Source organism: Prionailurus viverrinus, chromosome C1, assembly GCF_022837055.1.
Source record: "Prionailurus viverrinus isolate Anna chromosome C1, UM_Priviv_1.0, whole genome shotgun sequence".
In the NCBI taxonomy this organism is placed as follows: domain Eukaryota; kingdom Metazoa; phylum Chordata; class Mammalia; order Carnivora; family Felidae; genus Prionailurus; species Prionailurus viverrinus.
This window is the reverse complement of record NC_062568.1, coordinates 198,977,507-198,996,854: the sequence shown is the minus strand read 5'-3', so window position 1 is coordinate 198,996,854 and position 19,348 is coordinate 198,977,507. Positions and strand designations below refer to the sequence as shown.

The 19,348-nt window shown below is 50.7% G+C and overlaps 1 protein-coding gene across 3 annotated transcripts in view; it reads right to left on the bottom strand.

Moving 5' to 3' along the window:
• Positions 1 to 19,348, bottom strand: part of ECE1 (endothelin converting enzyme 1) — a 113,854-nt gene that overhangs the window by 35,522 nt on the left and 58,984 nt on the right. For all 3 annotated transcript variants that reach the window (XM_047869801.1, XM_047869802.1, XM_047869800.1), the window contains exons 3-4: positions 16,810 to 16,951; positions 11,758 to 11,970 (exon numbers count right to left, since the gene is read on the bottom strand). In XM_047869801.1, coding sequence (XP_047725757.1) covers positions 11,758 to 11,970; positions 16,810 to 16,951 — 355 coding nt within the window. The remainder of the gene's footprint in view (positions 1 to 11,757; positions 11,971 to 16,809; positions 16,952 to 19,348) is intronic.

Genomic DNA, 19,348 nt, shown 5'->3' with positions numbered 1-19,348 from the left:
GGCACACACACACCCTCCCGCTCTCCTTCACTGAGAGGCTGCCCCTAATGAGTTCAAACTTCCTTCCTCTGAGCTCCACACCCTGGATCTCACATTTGCTTGTTTTTTTCACAAATGTTTATTGAGTTCCTATGGTTTGGTGGCTGCCGGGCTGGAGGGAGAGTGCAGCAGACCACGTGGATATGTGTCTGTCCACAGAAGGCCTGTAGGCTGGTAGGTGAGACAGACAGCAATGAGATGATCACAAAGCATCTGTCCGCACGGAGGGCAAACGCTATGAGGACAGGAGGCCCTGAGAAAGGATGGTGGGGGAGGCCCCAGGGAACCCCTTGCCTGAACTCTGGGCTGAAGGCTGAGCTCAATGTGGCGGGGACACGGGGGCCTGTGCTTGGGCCGCTTCACCCACTAGTTTGTCCTACTTGTCCGTTTCCTCGCCTGAACTCAGAGGAGGGCACAGAGTAGCCCCCAGCAGTATTTGCTGGGAGAACGGAGCCCAGTGTCTGTCTGATGAGGAAGGATGCCGTATCTGGGCGCCGAGAGGGCGATGAGGTCAGTGCCTGATGGAGACTGGCACAGGCAGGAAATGAGGCAGGTGTGGCAGGAAGGGCCAGGGGCACAGGCCTCACCAGGAATCGGCACTCACATCCCCTGTATTCCCACAGTGACACCGGCTGGGGCAGGAGCTCTGGGAGAAGGTCCCGCTCCTCCATGGCTCCCCCTGCCTCCCTCTGGTTCATGGAGCCCACTGGGACAACCCTCAGCACCCTCTCCCCTCTCCTCTCTTTCATCCTCTCCCGTGGGGCATCTATGACCTGGAAGGCACTGGGGAAACAGAGGTGAAGCAAGACGGCCAGGTGGCAGGTCACTGCAACAGACGAGGTAAGCGATGGTGCGGGCTTGGGCTGGGGCGACAGCAGAGAAGGGGCGAGAAGCAGTTGGAGTATGAGAGAAAGAGGAGTCTCAGATGCCACTGCATTTCCTTGACCTGAGCAAGGGGTCGAGGGATGGGGAGGGGGATAAGCAGTTCGGTTTCCAACATTTTTAGCTGGAGACGGTCTAGTAGACGCTGAGGTGGAACCCCGGGTGTGGACTTTAAACAGCTAGTGTCTTGAACGACTCTGAATTCAAATATACTCTGGAGCACACAAATCCCTTAAAACTGCCTATAAGGCCCTATGTCGTGCACTCTCAACAGGGACAATACTGCCCCCGAAGGGGGAGAGAATTAGCTCTTAGGGAGCAGAAATATCTTACCCTTTCACGTGTACATATAATACATAAACTGTAAGTAGTAGTATCTCTTATATTCTTACTGGACTTCATGGACGAAATGGATAAATTCTTAGAAATACACAGCCTACCAAGACTGAATCATGATGAAACAGAAAATCTGAACAGACCAATTACTGGTAAGGAGATTGAATCAGTAATCAAAAACCTCTCAACAAACAAAAGTCTAGGACCAGACAGCTTCACCGGTGAGTTCTACCAAACATTCAACAAAGAATTAAGGGACCAATCTTTCTCAAACTCTCCCAAAAGACAGAAGAGATGACTCTTCCAAACTTACTTTGCAAGGCCAGCATTACCCTGATACCAAAACTGAAGATGCCCCAAGAAAAGAAAATTATAGGCCAACATTCCTGATGAACATAGACACAAAAATCCTCAACAAAATATGAGCAAACAGAACTCAATGAAACATTAAAAGGATCATACACCACAAGCAAGTCACATTTATTCCAGGGATGCAAGGATGGTTCAATGTCCACAATGAAGGATAAAAATTATATCATCTCAACAGATGCAGAAAAAGCATTTGACAAAATTCAGTATCCATTTATGATAAAAACTGTCAACAAAGTATAGAGGGAATGTGCCTCTACATAATAAAGGCCCACAGCTAACCTCATACCCACTGGTGAAAGCTTTTCCTCTAAGATCAGGTAAAGACTAGGATGCCCACTCTTGCCACTTCTATTCAACAGAGCACTGAAAGCTGTAGTCAGAACAATTAGCTAAGAAAAAGAAATAAAAGGCATCTGAATTGGAAAGGAAGAAATACTTAAATCTATCAAGTTAAACACAAGTTATAAATCTTTTGTTCTGTGAATATGGTGAATGAGAGAATAAATGTCTTTTAATTTTGAAAAAAAAAAGGGAATGGAAGAAGTAACACTGTTGCTATAATGCAGAGAATGTGATATTACATACAGAAAACCCTAAAGACTCCATCAAAAACCTGTCAGAACCAATAAACAAATCCAATAAAGTTGCAAGATACAACATCAATATGCAAAAGTCTGTTATATTTCTTTTTTTCTTTTTTTTTAAGTTTATTAGAGAGAGAGAGAGAGTGTGCAAGTGGAGGAGGGGCAGAGAGAGACAGGGAGACAGAGAATCCCAAGCAGGCACTGCATTATTAGTGCAGAGCCTGATTCAGGGCTCTAACTCATGAAGCATGAGATCATGACCTGAGCCAAAATCATCAGACGCTTAACCAAATGAGCTGCCCAGGTGTCCCTGTTGTATTTCTATACTACACTGATAATGAACTATCAAAAAGAGAAGTTAAGAAAACAGTCCCATTTACAATTACGTCAAAAAGAATAAAATATATAGGAATAAATTTAACCAAGAAGTTGAAAGAGCTGTATATTGAAAACAACAAGATATTGGTGAAAGAAATTGGAGAAGACGCTTAAATGGAAAGATATTCTGTGTTTATAGACTGGAAGAATTAATACTGTTATGCTGTCCATACTACCAGAAGCAATGTACAGATTCAATGCAATCCTTATCAGAATTCCAACGGCATTTTTTACAGAGACAGAACAAATAATCCTAAAATCTATATGGAACCATGAAAGACCCTGAATAGCCAGAGTAATCTTTTTTTTTTTTTAAAGTAGGCTCCACATGGGGCTTGAAATCATGACCCTGAGATCAAGACCTGAGCTGAGATCAAGAGTTGGATGCTTAACCGACTGAGCCACCCAGGCTCCCCCAGAGTAATCTTAAGAAAGGAGAAAAAAGCTGGAGGCATCATGCTTCCTGATTTCCCTGATTAATGAAGACACTATGGGCACAGCAGAGGAAACCATCCACAAAATGAAAAAGGCAACCTACTAAATGGGAGGAAATATGTACAAATCACACATCCGATAAGGGGCTTATATCCAAAATATATAAAAAACTCATACAATTCAACAGCAAAAAAAAATAATTATTATCTTATTAAAAAATGGGCAGAAGAGGGGTGGCTGGGTGGCTCGGTTTGCTGAGCATCACACTCTTGGTTTTGGCTCACGGTTCATGATCTCACAGTCCGTGGGTTCGAGTCCTGTGTCAGGCTCTGTGCCTGGGATTCCCTCTCTCTCTCTGCCCCTCCCCTACTCATTTTCTTTCTCTCTCTCTCTCTCAAAAATAAATACATTTTAAAAAATGGACAGGAGACATAAATAGACATTTTTCCAAAGAAGACATGCAGATGGCCGACAGACACATGAAAAGGTGTTCAACATGACTCATCATCAGGAAATGCAAACCAAAACCACAAGGAGAGACCACCTCATACCTGTCAGAATGACTAGTATCGAAAAGACAAATAACAAGTATTGGTGAGGACGTGGAGAAAAGGAAACCCTCATGCACCGTTGGTGGGAATATAAATTGGTGCAGCCGCTGTGGAAAACAGTATGGAGGTTCCTCAAAAAATTAAAAATAGACCTACCCTATAATCCAGCGATTCTACTTCTGGATATGTACCCTAAGTCAGCAAAAACACTACCTCAAAAACATACGCACCCCACGTCCACTGCAGCATTATTTACAATAGCCAAGATATTGAGACAACCTAAGTGCCCACTGATGGATGAATGGGTAAAGAAAATGTGGTATACACACACATACACACACACACACACACCAGGAACATTGTTCATTCATAAAAAAGAAGGAAATCTTGCCATTTGTGATGACATGGATGAAACTCAAGGATATTATGCTAAGTGAAGGAAGTTAGACAAAGACAAATTTAAAAAAATATATTACATATAACATATATTTTAAAAACCAAGCTCGCAGATCTAGAGAACAGATAAGTGGTTGCCAGAGTTGGTGGGTGGGGTGATGGGAGAAATGCATGAGCTGTTTTAGTTTATCTCTTTAAAGAAACTGAACTAAAAAAAATAAAGCAGAAAAAATATTTAAAAAATTTTTTTGACATTTATTCATTTTTGAGAGACAGAGACAGAGCACGAGCAGGGGAGGGGCAGAGAGGGAGGGAGACCCAGAATCCAAAGCAGGCTCCAGGCTCCAAGCTATCAGCACAGAGCCCGACATGGGGCTCAAACTCACGAACTGTGAGATCATGACCTGAGCTGAAGTCGGACGCTTCCAGCAGAAAAAAACCTTTTAGGGAGGGGGCAATTAATGAAAAAAGGTTGAGAAACACTGCCCTTGATGGGGGTCTCCACCCCTTGGTCTGTCTCCAGCCCCTCTCCCTCTTGCTCCCAGATCCCTGCCCCAGGACCACTGTGCTCACTGTCCTGCCTGGAATAATCTTCTCCTCACATCCACGTGGTCCATTCTCTCATGATTAATTCAAGTTTCGGTTCAAATGTCCCTCTTCTGAAAGCCCATCCCTCCTTGACTGGTGTAGTAACAGTGGCCTCTTACCTTCATGGCCCTGCATCCTACGTGATTGGTTTCAAAGCCCTAATGCTTCACAACATTCCTTATTTACTTGTTTATTTGTTCACTGTTTACTGTCTTCCTTGCTGGAACATAAGTTCCGTAAGAAAGGGCTGTCTTATTCCTTACACAATCCCTGCACCTAGTGATGTCTGGCACACAGCTGGTGTATAACATATTAACTGCTGAACGAAGGAATGAATGATGGAATATTCTGGGAGCTCTGCAAAGAAAGGTACCGATCACAACAGCCTGAGGGAGGAGGCTTTGGTTCAAAGTGAAATGAGCCACATTTAGTTTTCTCATGAGGAAAACCTTGGACTCCTCAGAGACATCCCTGCTTGCGCTTACTTTCCAGAAGAAGGTTCCATGGGAGCAGCTGCTCAACAGTATAGCTCCCAGGATGGAGATGGAGGCCATGTTTGAATATGGCGGCACTTCCAGGGCCCCCACGGTATGAAAATCATTTGGCAGCCCAGGGCCAGACAACAGGCCTCCCAATTGCCTGGGTACTTCCTTCCAGGGACCCTGAGTTCCAGAAACTCCCTCAGTCACTTCCCCAAAGTCTCAAAGAGGAAAGACAGCACACCATTTAATCGGCCCACTTCTTCCTCTGTAAGTTTTTATCGGAACACCCTCTCCCACACCGCTCCCAGGGAGGAAACCGATCTCCAGCAGCTGGGCGGGCTGCAGAGATGGGGGTTCCTGGGAATTCTGTGGTTCTGTGGTCCCTGTGCTGCAGAAAGACCATCTGGCCAGGAGCATGTGGGACTCCACATCAGGGCAAGATCTGCACTTGTTTTAGATAAAACCACAGACTCGGTTCAGGCCGTCACAGGCCCCCATCCTGTGAGCAGAAGTGGGGGAGCAGATGAACGAAGCATCTTTTTCTGCAGAAGAACAATAGTAAATGATGAGACCATTACCATGACTGGTATCTACTGCAGGCCAAGTCCTGGCCGAGCTCTACTCATCACCACGCTGACAGCCTGAGGTGATACTATCCCCCCATTTCACGGGGAAAGAGAGTGAGGCCCAGGGAGAGGAAGGAACTTTTGTCTAGGGAGGCAAAGCTTATATGTGATGCGTTGGCATTTGAACCCAAGCATTCTTAAGCCATCCTGAGAAAACGAACTGCTTCCTCTCTGTGTGGGTGTGGCTGTGAGTGTGCATCTGGTCCTAACAGTTTCCACCAACGGGTGTTGTTACTATCACGCCCAATTCATAGGCAAGAGGTTGAGTAATGTGCCTGAGGTTCCACAAGCGAGTGGCTGAGGTCAGGGACGTGAGCTCTCTCTGCATTCCTTTCCTTTCCTCCAGGTTGGCAGCACCGAAGCAGTCCAGCCAGCCTGGAGAAGCCCTGGACACCCACTCCTGTCCTCAGAACGTGAAAGACGGGCACGCTGCTGCAGATGGAGAGCGTGTTGGACACAGCTTGTCCACAGAGTTTCCAATACGCATGGGAAGATGCAACAAAGCTAGACAGCAGCTACCGGGAAAACGAACCAAAATAAAAGTGCAAGACATATCACAGGGCGACACGATTAATTGCCAAGTCACTGACATGGACAAATGTAATACTGATGGAATGATTCTGTCTCTATTTCTCAGGCAGACTGGCGCTGGGGTAGAAAGAAGGGAGACCACAAATTCCTTGTGGAGTATGGGTTGCTCAAATTGTTACAAAAACCAGGCATTAATTTTGCATGCATTAATCTTATAAAATACGGTAAATATGACAGGCACATAGAGCACAATTGTAGCTCAAACTCAGAGAGGCCCTTTGGTAGCCACAGAAGGCCTGGCGGAGGAAGCAGGTTTTTGTTTTTTGTTTTTAAATGTTTTTATTTATTTTTGAGACAGAGAGAGACAGAGCATGAGCAGGGGAGGAGCAGAGAGAGAGGGAGACACAGACTGGGAAGCAGGCTCCAGGCTCTGAGCTGTCAGCACAGAGCCTGACGCGGGGCTCGAACTCACGGACCGTGAGATCATGACCTGAGCCGAAGCTGGATGCCCAACCGACTGAGCTACCCGGGCGCCCTGGAGGAAGCAGGTTTGAGAAAAGTCCTATAGGATTGGAAGGGGCGAGGCAGGTAGTCCAGACAGCAGAATAATCTGCGTTAAGAGCACAAGCTGGAAAGCCTGGGGCAAGGCCCAGCCTAAGGGTGAGAGGTCTAGCTGCATCCTTCCCCTGATGAAGGGAGGCCATGCTCTTGCCTCCCCAAGGCCTACGAGGACAGCCCAAGCCGGCAACTTGGGTGGGTGGCAGAGTGTCTCTTGGGTGAGGCACCTCTGTCCCATGAAGCTGAGGTCAGCCCTCCCAGCCCGTGAGCTGCAAGGACATGTCACAGTGGCATCTGGCAGACTTCAGTCCACCTGCTACAGGTCTGCCTGGATATCCTCTGGGGGGGCCAGAGTGAATTCACTGTTCGGAGAAAGGAGTGGCTCGCCCAAGGCCAGCCTGGTCAGCTGACACAATACTCACCAGCACTCTGAATGCTCCTTCTCCTTCCAGAGGAGCCTGCCCTAGGCCAGCTTGGCCAGCCTGGGCACCCCTTGCACACTCCACTCCCCATCAGCCTCGGCCCCGCTCCTGAGGCCAGCTGGCTGACCCCTATGTCCTGCAGAAGCTGAAACCAGTCTGGCCTTGAGCCCAGGAATGCACTGGCCCATGTTATGCACTGGCCCATGTTCCCGCATTTTTTGGTCACCCACTCACCTGCCTCCTGCCCCTTCGGGGGTTTCCAGGTGTCAAAATCCCAGATATCAAAGCCCACAGGTGAGGGGCCATTTCCAGACTAATTCCCAAGAGTGAGCCTGGCAGGAAGGGGACTCTAGGATATTCCTTCTGGTCATAAGCTTCTGTTCAGGAGGATTTGGGGGTGACCTCACCTGCTGTGTTCATCAGGCTTGGGCCAGGTCCCACCTAGACTGGAGAGCTTAATCAAGCTGCCACTGGGAAAAAGGAGGTTGGTGAATCGTGCTTCTGGGCTGCTCTGTGGCCTCTGCATGGTGAATCTGACTGAGGGGAGTCAGTAGAAAAAGAGTGCAGGTTTGAGGCCCCACAGCTCCGGGGCTAAATCTCACTACTTCCTAGGTATTTGTGAGTCTCATCTGTACAGTGGGTATATACATCCACAGCTTAAATAAAATAATACAAGTAAACAACCTAGCATGGTCATGGATATGCCTTGTACCTCTTTCCATAATAACTAGGTCCACATCAGTGCCTCTAAAATAAATAAAATAAGCAATAATGAGGTTTTCTTCAGCCACCGCACTAATCCTTACAACATTGCCATCAATGCTCTGAGTCAGTTCCCACCTTACAGACGAGGAGCCCAGTAGCTTCTCTGTGGTCGCACGGCTTGTCAGGGAGAGGTCTGGGCTGGCGCTCACTCGGGACACCGAGAAGGTGGCGCTGCTTTGGTGAGCACTTACTAGGTGCCAAGCTCTGTGCTAAGCACGCTGACCTAGCACATATAAGCCCATACTCATGGTAACCTTGGGTTAGATGGCATCATTACCCCCATTTTAGAGATAACAAAACTAAGCCGGAGAGGAGGCGGGTCACTTGTCCAAGGCCACACGAGTGATAAGCGAGTGTGTCAAGGGTGCCTGACTTCAAAACCCTGCAGTCTGGCCTCCTGATCCTACCAGACCCCGGCCGCAGGGTCAGGGGCTTGAACGCATGGTTCTGGCTGTTCCGTACCCAGCACAGCACAGCTCTCCACCTGCACCTTGACTCTCAGGGACAGGATGGATGTTAAGGCCAGAGCACGGGACTAGAGCCCACTCCTCATGGCCCCTGCCAGCTGGGGGGAAGGTCGGGGGATGGGGGATGGGGCATGGACTCAGTCCTGGCAAAGACCCAAGGTCCTCCTGATAAGGACTGGCAGGAGCATAGGCCGTGGGCACCACAAAGGAGGGCCAGTCCTGGGCCTACACTGGAAAGTTAGAAGGCCTCTCTGCCTGTCTTCTCCGTCTCCTCTCGGTGCTAACTGCTCCCCAGGGCTGGAGCCCGTCTCCATCCAGGACCAGCAATGTATCCTCAGCAAAGTCCCTTAATGTCTCTGAACCTGTTTCCTTATCTATAAAAAGGGAACAAGAGTTCCTAAGTCCCAGGGAGGCTGTGAGGATGAAGGAGGCAATGGATATAAAGAACCTGGTACAGGGGCGCCTGGGTGGCTCAGTTGGTTAAGCATCTGACTTCAGCTCAGGTCACGATCTCACAGTCTGTGAGTTCGAGCCCCGCGTCGGGCTCTGTGCTGACAGCTCAGAGCCTGGAGCCTGCTTCTCAGTCTGTGTCTCCCTCTCTCTCTGCCCCTTCCCTGCTCATGCTCTGTCTCTCTCTGTCTCAAAAATAAATAAAAACATTAAAAAAAAAATTAAAAAAAAAAAAAGAACCTGGTACACAGCATGGCAAGCAGCAGACACTCAAACATCAGTTTCCTTCTCTCCTTCCTTCAGACCCTCAATGCCCCGCACTGCCAGCAAGATGGGCGGGAGTCATAGCCGCCCCTTATATCTGAAGGAGGTGGGGTGAGACGGTGGGGGGAAGGACACCTGGCCCCGATTCAGGCAAGTCCCAGCCATGCCACCTACTAGTCTGTCCTGTGGATGCCTCTGGACTTTAGTTTCCTCATCTATCAAGTGGGGTGAATGATACCTTCCCCGTTCCTACCTACAGGATCGAATAAGGCGACATCTACAAAAAGAGCTCTGTAAACTGTAAAGGACTGTGCAAAGGTCGAAGGTGAATCATAACTACGACACTAACATACACAGCAGCCGCCCCACTATGCCCGGCCTAGGCAATGAGCTTTATTTTTTTTAGTTATATTTATTTATTTAGAGAGACTGCGTGTGGGTGTGAGAGTGGGGGAGGGGCAGAGAGAAAGGGAAAGAGAAAATCCCAAGCAGGCTCCGTGCTGTCGGCCGAGAGCCTGATGATGTGGGGCTCCCTCCCACGAACCACGAGATCATGAGCTGAGCGGAGATCAAGAGTCAGACGCTTAACCGACTGACACCCAGGTGCCCTGGCAACGCACTTTAAATACATTTTTCCCACTTTATTTTTGTAACCTGGAGGAGGCACGGTTCCCATTATACTGATGAGAGGAGAAGCCCTGAGAGGCCACGTCACTGACCTGAGATCACAGAATAAGTGGCAGAGGCAGGATTTGAACCCAGGTCCTGGTGACTAACGGAGAGGCCCTAGGCCATCTTGTTTCCTACTTGGACTATTCTCCTGCATTGGTTGTTGGTCTGTGCCAAGCCCTTGGCTGTCTTTAGGTGCTAGAGAAGGGACATCCTGAATTCTAATCTGGCTACCATAGACATATTTGCCTCTTAAGCAAATATGAACTTCTAGTTCTGAACTCAAAGGCGGTGTCCCCTTTCAGAGGTACCTAGACAGCATATAGAGGGTGGGGGCTCTGCTGTCCCTGACATACTGAGTTCCTTCAGCCCCCCCCTCCACACACTACCCTGCTCTGATCCTCAGGGAGACAAGCTGCAAGTTGGACTGCAGAGGGGGCTGCCGAGGGGGGCCTGCCCAGGAGCCACAGCGGGCCAAGGAGACATGGCGGGTGGGCCTCACCCAGCAGCAAGGGCACTTCCTTCCACCCCCGGGGGCTGGCATAGGAAAGAAACGATAGGTCGCCTTAACCTGGTCTGCTTATTTCTACCACCATCAAAAAGGCACAATTGCCTGAGATTCGTAATTGTCAAGTTAGAATTTTTTCCTGTCTCATAGAAAGGTTTCTGTCCCCTTTGGGGTCTCTTCTTATATTTTACCTACTTTTGAGTACCTTGAAGGTATTTTTAAAAACTTAGTAAGTATCTGTTGAATCGCTGAATCTAGATTCTGTCACTGATGGCTTTTCATGATCTAGCCTCTCCCAGCACCCAGGACGGGGCCGGGTCAGCAGGAGAGGGATGGCAAAGGTCTCAGCTGCAGAGGGGTTCAAGTCAGGATCTATGTCGTGGTGGGTGTTGCGAATTCACGTGGGAGACGACCCCAATGGGCAGGTGTTAATTCAACAAACAGTATCCAGGGTTAACCCTGCAAACAAGACAGACGTGGGGCTCTAACCTAAGGATGAAACCACCAACACCAAGGTCAACTAGAGGTGTCCGAGGCCCAACAAGGTGCAAAGAGGAGAACTTCAGTTAGACGGTTATCGTGCAAACCCCACCACCACGAGGCCAAGGGACGGCCCTGCCTGCAATGCATAAACTCTCAGTTAAGCTGTTCTAACTTTCATCTGCTCACAACCTTAAAGTCTGACCAAGTGTGTTCACCTTGGTTCCCTTGGCTCACAACTTTCAAAGCTCACAGCCAATTCCGGTCCAAACTAAGCCACAGCTTAAAGCCACAAAAGCAAGGGCCACAGCTACCAGTCCTCGCGAACCTACTATGCGCCGCACATCCTGCGCGAACCCTTTACACGTGTGCTGTATAGTTCTCAAAACTCCGAAGTTTGGGTATTATTAGTCCCATTAAAAAAAAATTTCTTTTGGGGGCACTTGGGTGGCTCAGTCAGGTAAGCACCGAGTCTTGATTTCGGCTCACAGTCGTGAGATGAAGCCCCGCGTCCATGCTTAGGACTCTCTCTCTCTCTCTCAAAATACAGAAATATTAAAAGAAATTCTTTTAGTTAAAGTATAGTCAACACACCATGTTACATTAGTCCCAGGTGTACAACACAGTGATTCGACAAGCCTACACACCGTGCTGTGTTCACGGCAAGAGGAGCTACTGTCTGTCCCCACACAAGGCTATTATGGTACCACTGACTACGTTCCCTGTGCTGTACCTTTCATCCCTGTGTATTAGCCCCGTTTTTATAGATGAAGGGACTGAGGCTCAGAGACAAGTAACTTACTCTGGACCACACAACGAGTGACGGGGCAGACATTTTAACCCGGCTTCATCGACTCCAAAGCCTCTGGTCTTCCCTTCCGTCAAGCTCTTGCTCTAACCAGGCCTGGCCAGGTAGGTCCAGCCGACGGCTCCCCTCTGCAGCCCACGCACTGGCCTCCCTGCTGGGTGCTTACCGAGGAGGTGCTTGATGATGGCTTGGTTGTGTTCCCAGAGGTTGCTAAAGGTCCCCCAGCGAGAGTGGCCGTCAGGCACGGGGTTGGCTTTGATCCAGCCGCCACAGGCGTAGGTGAAGAAGTCCTGGCAGGGGTCCACCGTGGGGTCCATAGAACTCAAGATGGAGCTGGTCACAGAGACGCAGGCCTCACTTAGGCACACTGAGGGGGTTCCTGGCAGGGGTCAAGGATAAGAGGCCAGTGAAGGGCAGGGAGAAGGCTGTGGGAATATAGCGCAGGTGGCCTGGGGTGCCATGGCCCACCCCAGCCTTGACCAACTGGATTTGGAGCTGGATGGTCACTAGACTTCTAGAGACAAGTGATTTCAGTAGATTAACAATTTCCTGGCTTATAAAATAAGACTTTTTTTTAGCTCCCTTTTTAAAATGCTTTCTGCGGCTCGAAAAGTACCCAGAACAGAGATGTTTCTCTTAATCAGTCCTTCCTTTCATAAATATTCATTGATTTTTTTTATTATTCCCGGATGCTCAACAAGTTGATTCACTCATTCATGCAATCATTTATTCAACAAAATAATTACTGAGTTTCTTCCAGGGTCTTATTGAGTATGGTGTGACAGTGTGTGTGCGCAGGTGTACGTGTGCGTGTGTGTGTGTGTGTGTGTGTGTGTGTGCATGTGAGTGGTGAAGGATATAAAAGGCATAGTCTTTCCTTCAAGAGCTAATAATTTAGCTGAGGATACAGACATTAGACAAGAAAAGTTAAATCACGACGGGAGGAGAAATGTCTGTCATTTATCCTATAAACATAAACTGAGTATATTTGGTCCATGACAACTGGGTGATACAGACAATATGGTGCCAGGACTTAAGATGAAGGAGAGCCTATTAGGAACAGAAAAAACTATGACAAATCATTCCCACTGAGTACAAGGTGGGAGATTATCTCATTGACTCTCAAAGAAACAAAAACAAAACAAACCTAAGAGACCATTTTGCTCAAGGCCATTTTTATATACGAGGAAACTGAGGCACAGAGAAGTTAAGTACCTTGTTCAATAGCCAAGGTACCCCATCCTTTCTCTGTTCTGTCTCCTATAGGCCTGGAGGGGTGCTATCCCAGCAATGACAGGAGGCATCTGCCAGGTGCCTCCCTAAGGAGGGGTGGTAACCGGTGCAGGTGGGCCATGGGGAGGGCCACCAGATACTGTAAGTGCCCCCAGTGAATCAGCTGCCTGTGACCCGGCTCTCCTAGGACATGGGGCAGAGGCAGTGAGGGCTCATCGAAGGTCAGAGGCAAGAAGAGGGGCCGGACCCCTGCCTCAGCATTGGTCAGAGGGCTCCAGCAGAGGAACTAAACTGGGCAGCCTTAGCAGCCAGAGATCCAGCCTCGTGACTAAGAACACAGGCCCAGCTGGATCGTCCGCTGACATGCCACACGGGCAACAAGAGGGACTTTACACACACGCGTTATCTCATTCAGGCTTCACTGCAGACAGCAGATACGGCTGTGACGCCCGGTTCAAAGAGAAGGAAACTGAGGCTCTGTGTGAATGAATGGAACGCGGTCACCCGGCCGAGGGGGAGAACCGAGGCTGAACCAGCTCTGTTCTGCTGCAGCAACTCCAAGGCCAGGTTCTCAGTTTTCCCTCACCGCCTCTTTGCCGGTCATATCGGGTCCGGGGCGGCCCTTCTCTCAAGTTCAGCATCCCTACCACACAGGGAGGAGTGTGGCAGGGCCGGGGCTGGAGGCTCTGAGACCTGGGTTAAATCCCAGCTTTCTGATTCTGGCTGAGACTTGTGCAGGTGACCTCATCTCCCTGAGCCTCAGTTTCTCCACCTAGAAGCAAGGAAGCACAGTGGACCTGACTTCACTGTGATGATGGCTGCCTTCGTGGCTGGGCCCGATGTTCCCAGCCCAACCTTCAGAGAGCAGGAAAGGATACAGAGTCTGGCACCAGCCTGGCTGGGGTGGCCTGTGGGCTTTTTAATATCCGATGACAGGCACCAAGTCTGGCAGGGCTCACAGGAGCCACACGCTAGCATAAAAATCAAGGTAACCTTATTGTGAGGTAATTACTTGTTTGGAGAGAACTATGCAACAATTACAAATTACCAGCACGTCAGGCAGGAAAACAGAGAAAGGAAGCGGCAGGAATATGGTGCCATTTAACTGTCTCTAGGTGAGACCATCTCAGTTCCAAGTCGCACGGCCCACTCCCCACGAAGGAAAAGACATTTCCTAGACTCTTTAGGGTGGGTGGGGGGAGGGGGAAGAGCGTTTCTGCGTAGTTTGAAAAAGCCTATTCACTATTATGATAGAACTTCATATTCGGGAAAGGAAAAGAATACCTATTGTTTTTATACAACAAACTACAGGAAGTGAAGCCTGACAAAATCTTGGCTTGTGGGAATGCCCAGAAGACAGATTGCAAGATGGTGATTCTTGGGGAACAAGACATGTCAGAATCTGCATGCCAGGGTGCGTGGGAGAGACGGTGGGGGGGGGGGGGGGGAGATCCCGGATGAATGGTTTTTGAGGTTATCATGAGAGGACTTGGGTTTAAACACAAAAGAAGAAACCAGTCTCCAGGAGTTACTCTGAGAGGCCTGAGTTCTTCACGAAAGCACCCAGTCTGCTAGGTACCAAGCTAGTGCTTAAGCAACAATCATTGGTTGTTTACCTGCTTAATGGTTTGTAGATCTTTTCTCGCTATTCCTGACCCAGTGGGGGCTTAACACGTATTTGATCAATTGTTTCCAGCCCCCCCCCCCCCCCCCCCCCCCACCATCTAACATCACGGTCAACACTTTCAAGGCTTCAGCTGTTGAGGAAAACCTTCCCAGACCCTCATTCTTTGCTGGGCCCCTTGGCTGGCTGCCTGGCTGTCCGCGCTCTGAGCACAGTCTATACTGTGTCATGACTGTCTCCCTGTCTCCCTCCGCAGCTGGAACGTGAGCTTGAGGGTAGGGCCAGCACCTTACTCACATTCACATCGCCTTTGCTCGGCACGGTACTTGGTACCTAACGGCTGTCCGACATGTGTTTGTTGAATGAATGAATGAGTGAATGAAATGAGCTTTGTCCAGGACTTGGTCACCACCTGCAGAGGCGGAAAATATTTCTTCCTTTGAGGATGTGTGCGATCAGTCGAGAAAGCAGGAACAGCCCCAGATCTAGTTCACAGACACCTGTCTGGGCAGTGCTGGGCCTCAACACGGAGTAAGACACTTAAGAATATTTTCTGAGAGAATCGGTGTGCTTTGTTGCCACTGTTTGTAAAGCACCTGCAAGTTTCTGGAAAGCGGGGTGCAGCGTGAGGGTAGACAAATATGTACGTAAGGGCCCAGACATAACTTTGAGATGGTCTTTCAGAATCATCAGAGAATGTTCTTCGACTAGCCTGATGTTTGCTCAGGTGTGACCAATGCCAGCACCTGCTGACAGGCATGAGGTTACTGTCAATATCTGGGGTGGCCACTGCTTTCCCTGGTCGAGGCAGCCAATGAAGACACATCAGTTGGCTCAGGGCTCATGAGATTCCCCCATCCAGGCCCACCCTGGGGGGAGAGGTCCTTTCATCCCGGTCCAGACTGGGGACCCCCTCCTGCGGTCCTCAGGGGGCCCTGATACAGGCCAAAGCAAGACTGCTCCCTGTGGGCCCCACCTGGGATCCAGCCCTTGGCGGCTCCCTTCTAGTTTCTGGGAACTCCTGGGGCACTCTCAGAGAGTCTGATCGAGGGGGCTGAAAGGATGACTCAGATGAGGTCCTGCCCTCTCTCCAGGCCCTCAAACTCCTTCCCCCTCCTAGTCTAACATGGCCAGCCACGCAGGCCAGCAACTTCACAGTGGGGAAGGCCCAGAGAAGCCTGGAGTGAATGCTCCCAGATCCCGTGAGGGGTCATAATCTCTCTGACTGGATGAGTAGTCAGGTGACCAAGTAGGTGGGGTTGGACCCCGAGCAAAGCCCCCAGAGGCTGCTCAGATGGACCATCTGCCATCAGAAAGCTAGGTGTTGGGGCACAAGGGTGTGAGAGACCCTGGAATCGGCAGGACTCCCCATCCTTGTTTCTTATCTTGACTCCACCCTTTCCAGTTCCATAAGTGCTTACTGAGCATCAACTCTACATGAAGTACTTGACTAGATCCTCTCAGCCAAACACAGACGGCCAGCCTCAAACCTGATGGCAGGATCAGAGGGGCCCGATCATGCCGCTAAACAAGGTATGATAGAGAAATGTGATAAGAATGTGTACAAATGAAGTACACAGAGGGCGGCGGGGCTGTGACGGGACGGCTGTTCTGGGGGTTCTAACACGCACTGGGGTGCACCCCAATCACAAAGGCAGGTGGGGCGTGCCAGCCTCCAGTTGAAATCCGGCTGCCCTAGTCACTTCTGCACCAGCCATGTAACCTTGAGCAAGTCACTTTGTCTCACTGCCTCAGTTTCCTCAGGTGTAAAACGGGGCCCAAAGTAACCACACCTCAAAGGGTTGCTATGAGGAGGAAATGAGATTATGTGTGTGAAGAAGAGGTGGGGTGTTGGGTCCACGGAAAGTATTAAGTAAACGGAAGCTATTGTTGCTATTTTGTTGGAACTAAGGATGATGGACGGTGCCAGACTGTGCATCTAATCGGCCCACATCCTAACAATAACAGCACTCAGAGCTCAGGTTAAAGAAGTCCTAATAGGCACCAGGTATGTGATAGACATTATCTCTAATCCTCAGAGCCAGCCCCAAACTGGACACCATTTTCCCCATTCACAGTAGAGAGGACACAGGCTCTGGGAGACTAAGTGACTTGTCCAAGGCCACACAGACAACGAACGGCTGGGCCAGTGTTTGGACTCACGTCCAAAACCTTTACACCACCCACACTGTCCACCTCCCGTGTCTCAGTCCATCTCAGCACCTAGCCGCCCAGACCCACTCTCTCCTTGGCCTTGAAGGCCAGCCCCGGCTTGAGCAGGGAAGCCCTCTTGCACAAGTGGCTGGACAGAGCCGAAGGCAGGAGTGAGTCAAGCCCACATCGAAACACAGAGGCACCTACTTGTCCGGTATTGAATGCCCAGGGCTGCCAAGCAGGCCACCAGTCCGGCCGCCAGAAGTGCCACCAGCACCACCAGTCGCTTCTCCATCTGGGTCCGTGCAGCCCAGCATCTCTGGCCACTCCGGGGGCTTCGGAAGTTCACCTGCAGGGAAGGAGGCAGGAGGGGCGGGGAGGACGTGAGCCTGGGCCCCCCACTCCCCAGGAGCAAGGGGCTCCTCAGCAGGCCCGGGCCCCGGGGAGCCATCAGGGCTGCCCTTGGCCTCAGGGGTGGTCCGGTTCCCACGGAATCAGTCCTAATCCAGGAAAGGAACAGCCACCCTGCTCAGCAGCTCGGATTAGCTCCTAAATGCTAGAGTCAAGCCGCTCAACCCAGCCGGACTTGTGTTTTTTGTGTTACCCGATACGGGTCGAAGAAAAAAAAAAAGAAGAGCTCTTCCCTGTTTCTCCAGTAAGGAGTTCAAAAAAGAACAGGATGTTTGGACTTGGCATCCAGTGAGCGTCCAGCTGGGCTCTCCTCAGAGCCCCCGCACCGGCAGGCCAGGATGACACAAGCAAAGCTCGCGCTTCCCAGGAGTGTGGACATCCTTCGCTCATTGCTCCGAGTCCCGTGAGGGCTGTGTTATTAGTTCTCCTTTACAGATGAGGAAACCGAAGTTCAGAGAGGGTGAGACCCCTGCCTCTCATCACACAGCTAAATGGGGAGAGATGGGGTTTGAACCCACGTCTGTTGATTCCAGAGCCCACCAGGGGATCAGGGACTCGAGTCTGGGAGGTGTCAGGGGAGATGCAACGGAGAGATAGCTCCACTGAGGCAGGCCCTCAAAGGGAGGAAAAATGTCCCCGGCCTAACAATCTAGCTAAACAGGAAGGGAGGCACAATGAGAGGAAGTGGAGGGCGGGGCAGGGCCCTTAGGGCTGAGGGGAGACAAACTGGCCAACAGCACTCAGAGCCCTCAGTCCAGGCCTTCACACCCCAGACCAGCTCGGGGGAGCCCCCCTTCCATTCCAAGAGGTGCTTCCTGCAAAAGCCAGGGCCACAGGACAGGAGGCGTCCCCCAAAGGTGGGGCTCGGCTTAGTGACACGGCGGTGTGCCAACAGCTGAGCACCGGCTCAGGGCCATGTTGGAAATGCTGGGAGGAAGATAGACTCCCTCGCTTTCAGCGGCTCACAGTCCAGCAGGAAGGCAGATACAGAAACAGACTAGGGTGGGAAGGGGTGGGGGTGGGGGCGTCCAGTCAGGGAAGGCTTCCTGGAGATGCAGACGCTTGTGCTGGGTGTTGAGGAATAAGCAGGACTGGCTGGCTGATGGGGAAAGAATGGAGAGAGGGGGCAAGGCCTAGATCCTAAGGGGCACTACAAGCCCATTTAAAGAACGAAGACATCTTCTGGAGGGCTGGAATGACATGACTGGAGTTGCCCTTTGGAAACACCAAGGTGGAGGGAGTGAGGCTTGCTGGGGTGTGGGCACGCAGGCGGGGAGACCTGTAGTTGCCCGGGGGGGTGGGGGGTGGGGGCGACGGGTGGGGACCTGCCAGGGGAGATGAGGAGACCCAGATTCTGGCCTGCAAGTGCCTCCCTAAAAGCTCAGGGGGTGGCTGTCCCCGGGAGCCAAGTCACAGCCCTCAGGGAGCCTCACACTGGCACTTGGGGGTCTGAGGTTGGTCACCTTAGGGAAACGCACCACGCGGCCTCATGCTCATCCCGGGTATTTTCTGGGCAGGAAATGACTGGGAACTGCTACACCAGAGAAAGGGGAACGCAAGGACTTTATGTGGAGGACAAAAAAAAAAATTATGTTCTAAAACCAACAAAAGGAACTTGGGGCCTAGTCATATTTCCGAGGAGGGCCAGGCGGCTCCCGATACCGAAACAGCTGTGTCAGGTGGAGGGAAGGGTGCCACCTCCTGAAACCCCTTTCTCAAGAATGGTTTCAAAAATGTGAGAAACGAGGGACGCCCGGGTGGCTCAGTCGGTTACATGTCCGACCTCGGTTCGGGTCATGATCTCGCGGTTCGTGGGTTCAAGCCCCGTGTCGGGCTCTGCGCTGACAGCTCGGAGCCTGGAGCCTGCTTCGGATTCTGTGTCTCCCTCTCTCTCTGTTCCTCCCCTGCTCTCACTCTCCCTCTCTCTCTCTCTCTCTCAAAAATAAATACAGATTAAAAAAGATATTTAAAAAAAAATGTGAGAAACGAAGATTCTGACCGGGCTCCTGCTGTGAAGTGAAAACTGTGGGTCGGGAGGGCCTGGTGCAGAGTCAGCTGGGACGCTGCTAAACGTGTTCCCAGCACTGGAAGGCTTATAAAGTGCTTTCTCCTCAGCATCAATTCTCGCACTGACATTTCACCCCTCCTGCCACACTGGCCCTGGCCCGTCTCACCGTCTGCCTCCACCTGAGGCTTCTCAGCCTCCCGTACCATGGCCCAGCTCATGGGGCGAGGGGGTGAAAGGCAAAGAAGCAGGGAGGCCTTGGTTTAAGAAGCACCCCTCTGCCTGGTGCCGGCTCTCGGAAGCCAGGGAGCACAGCCATCAGGCCTGGGG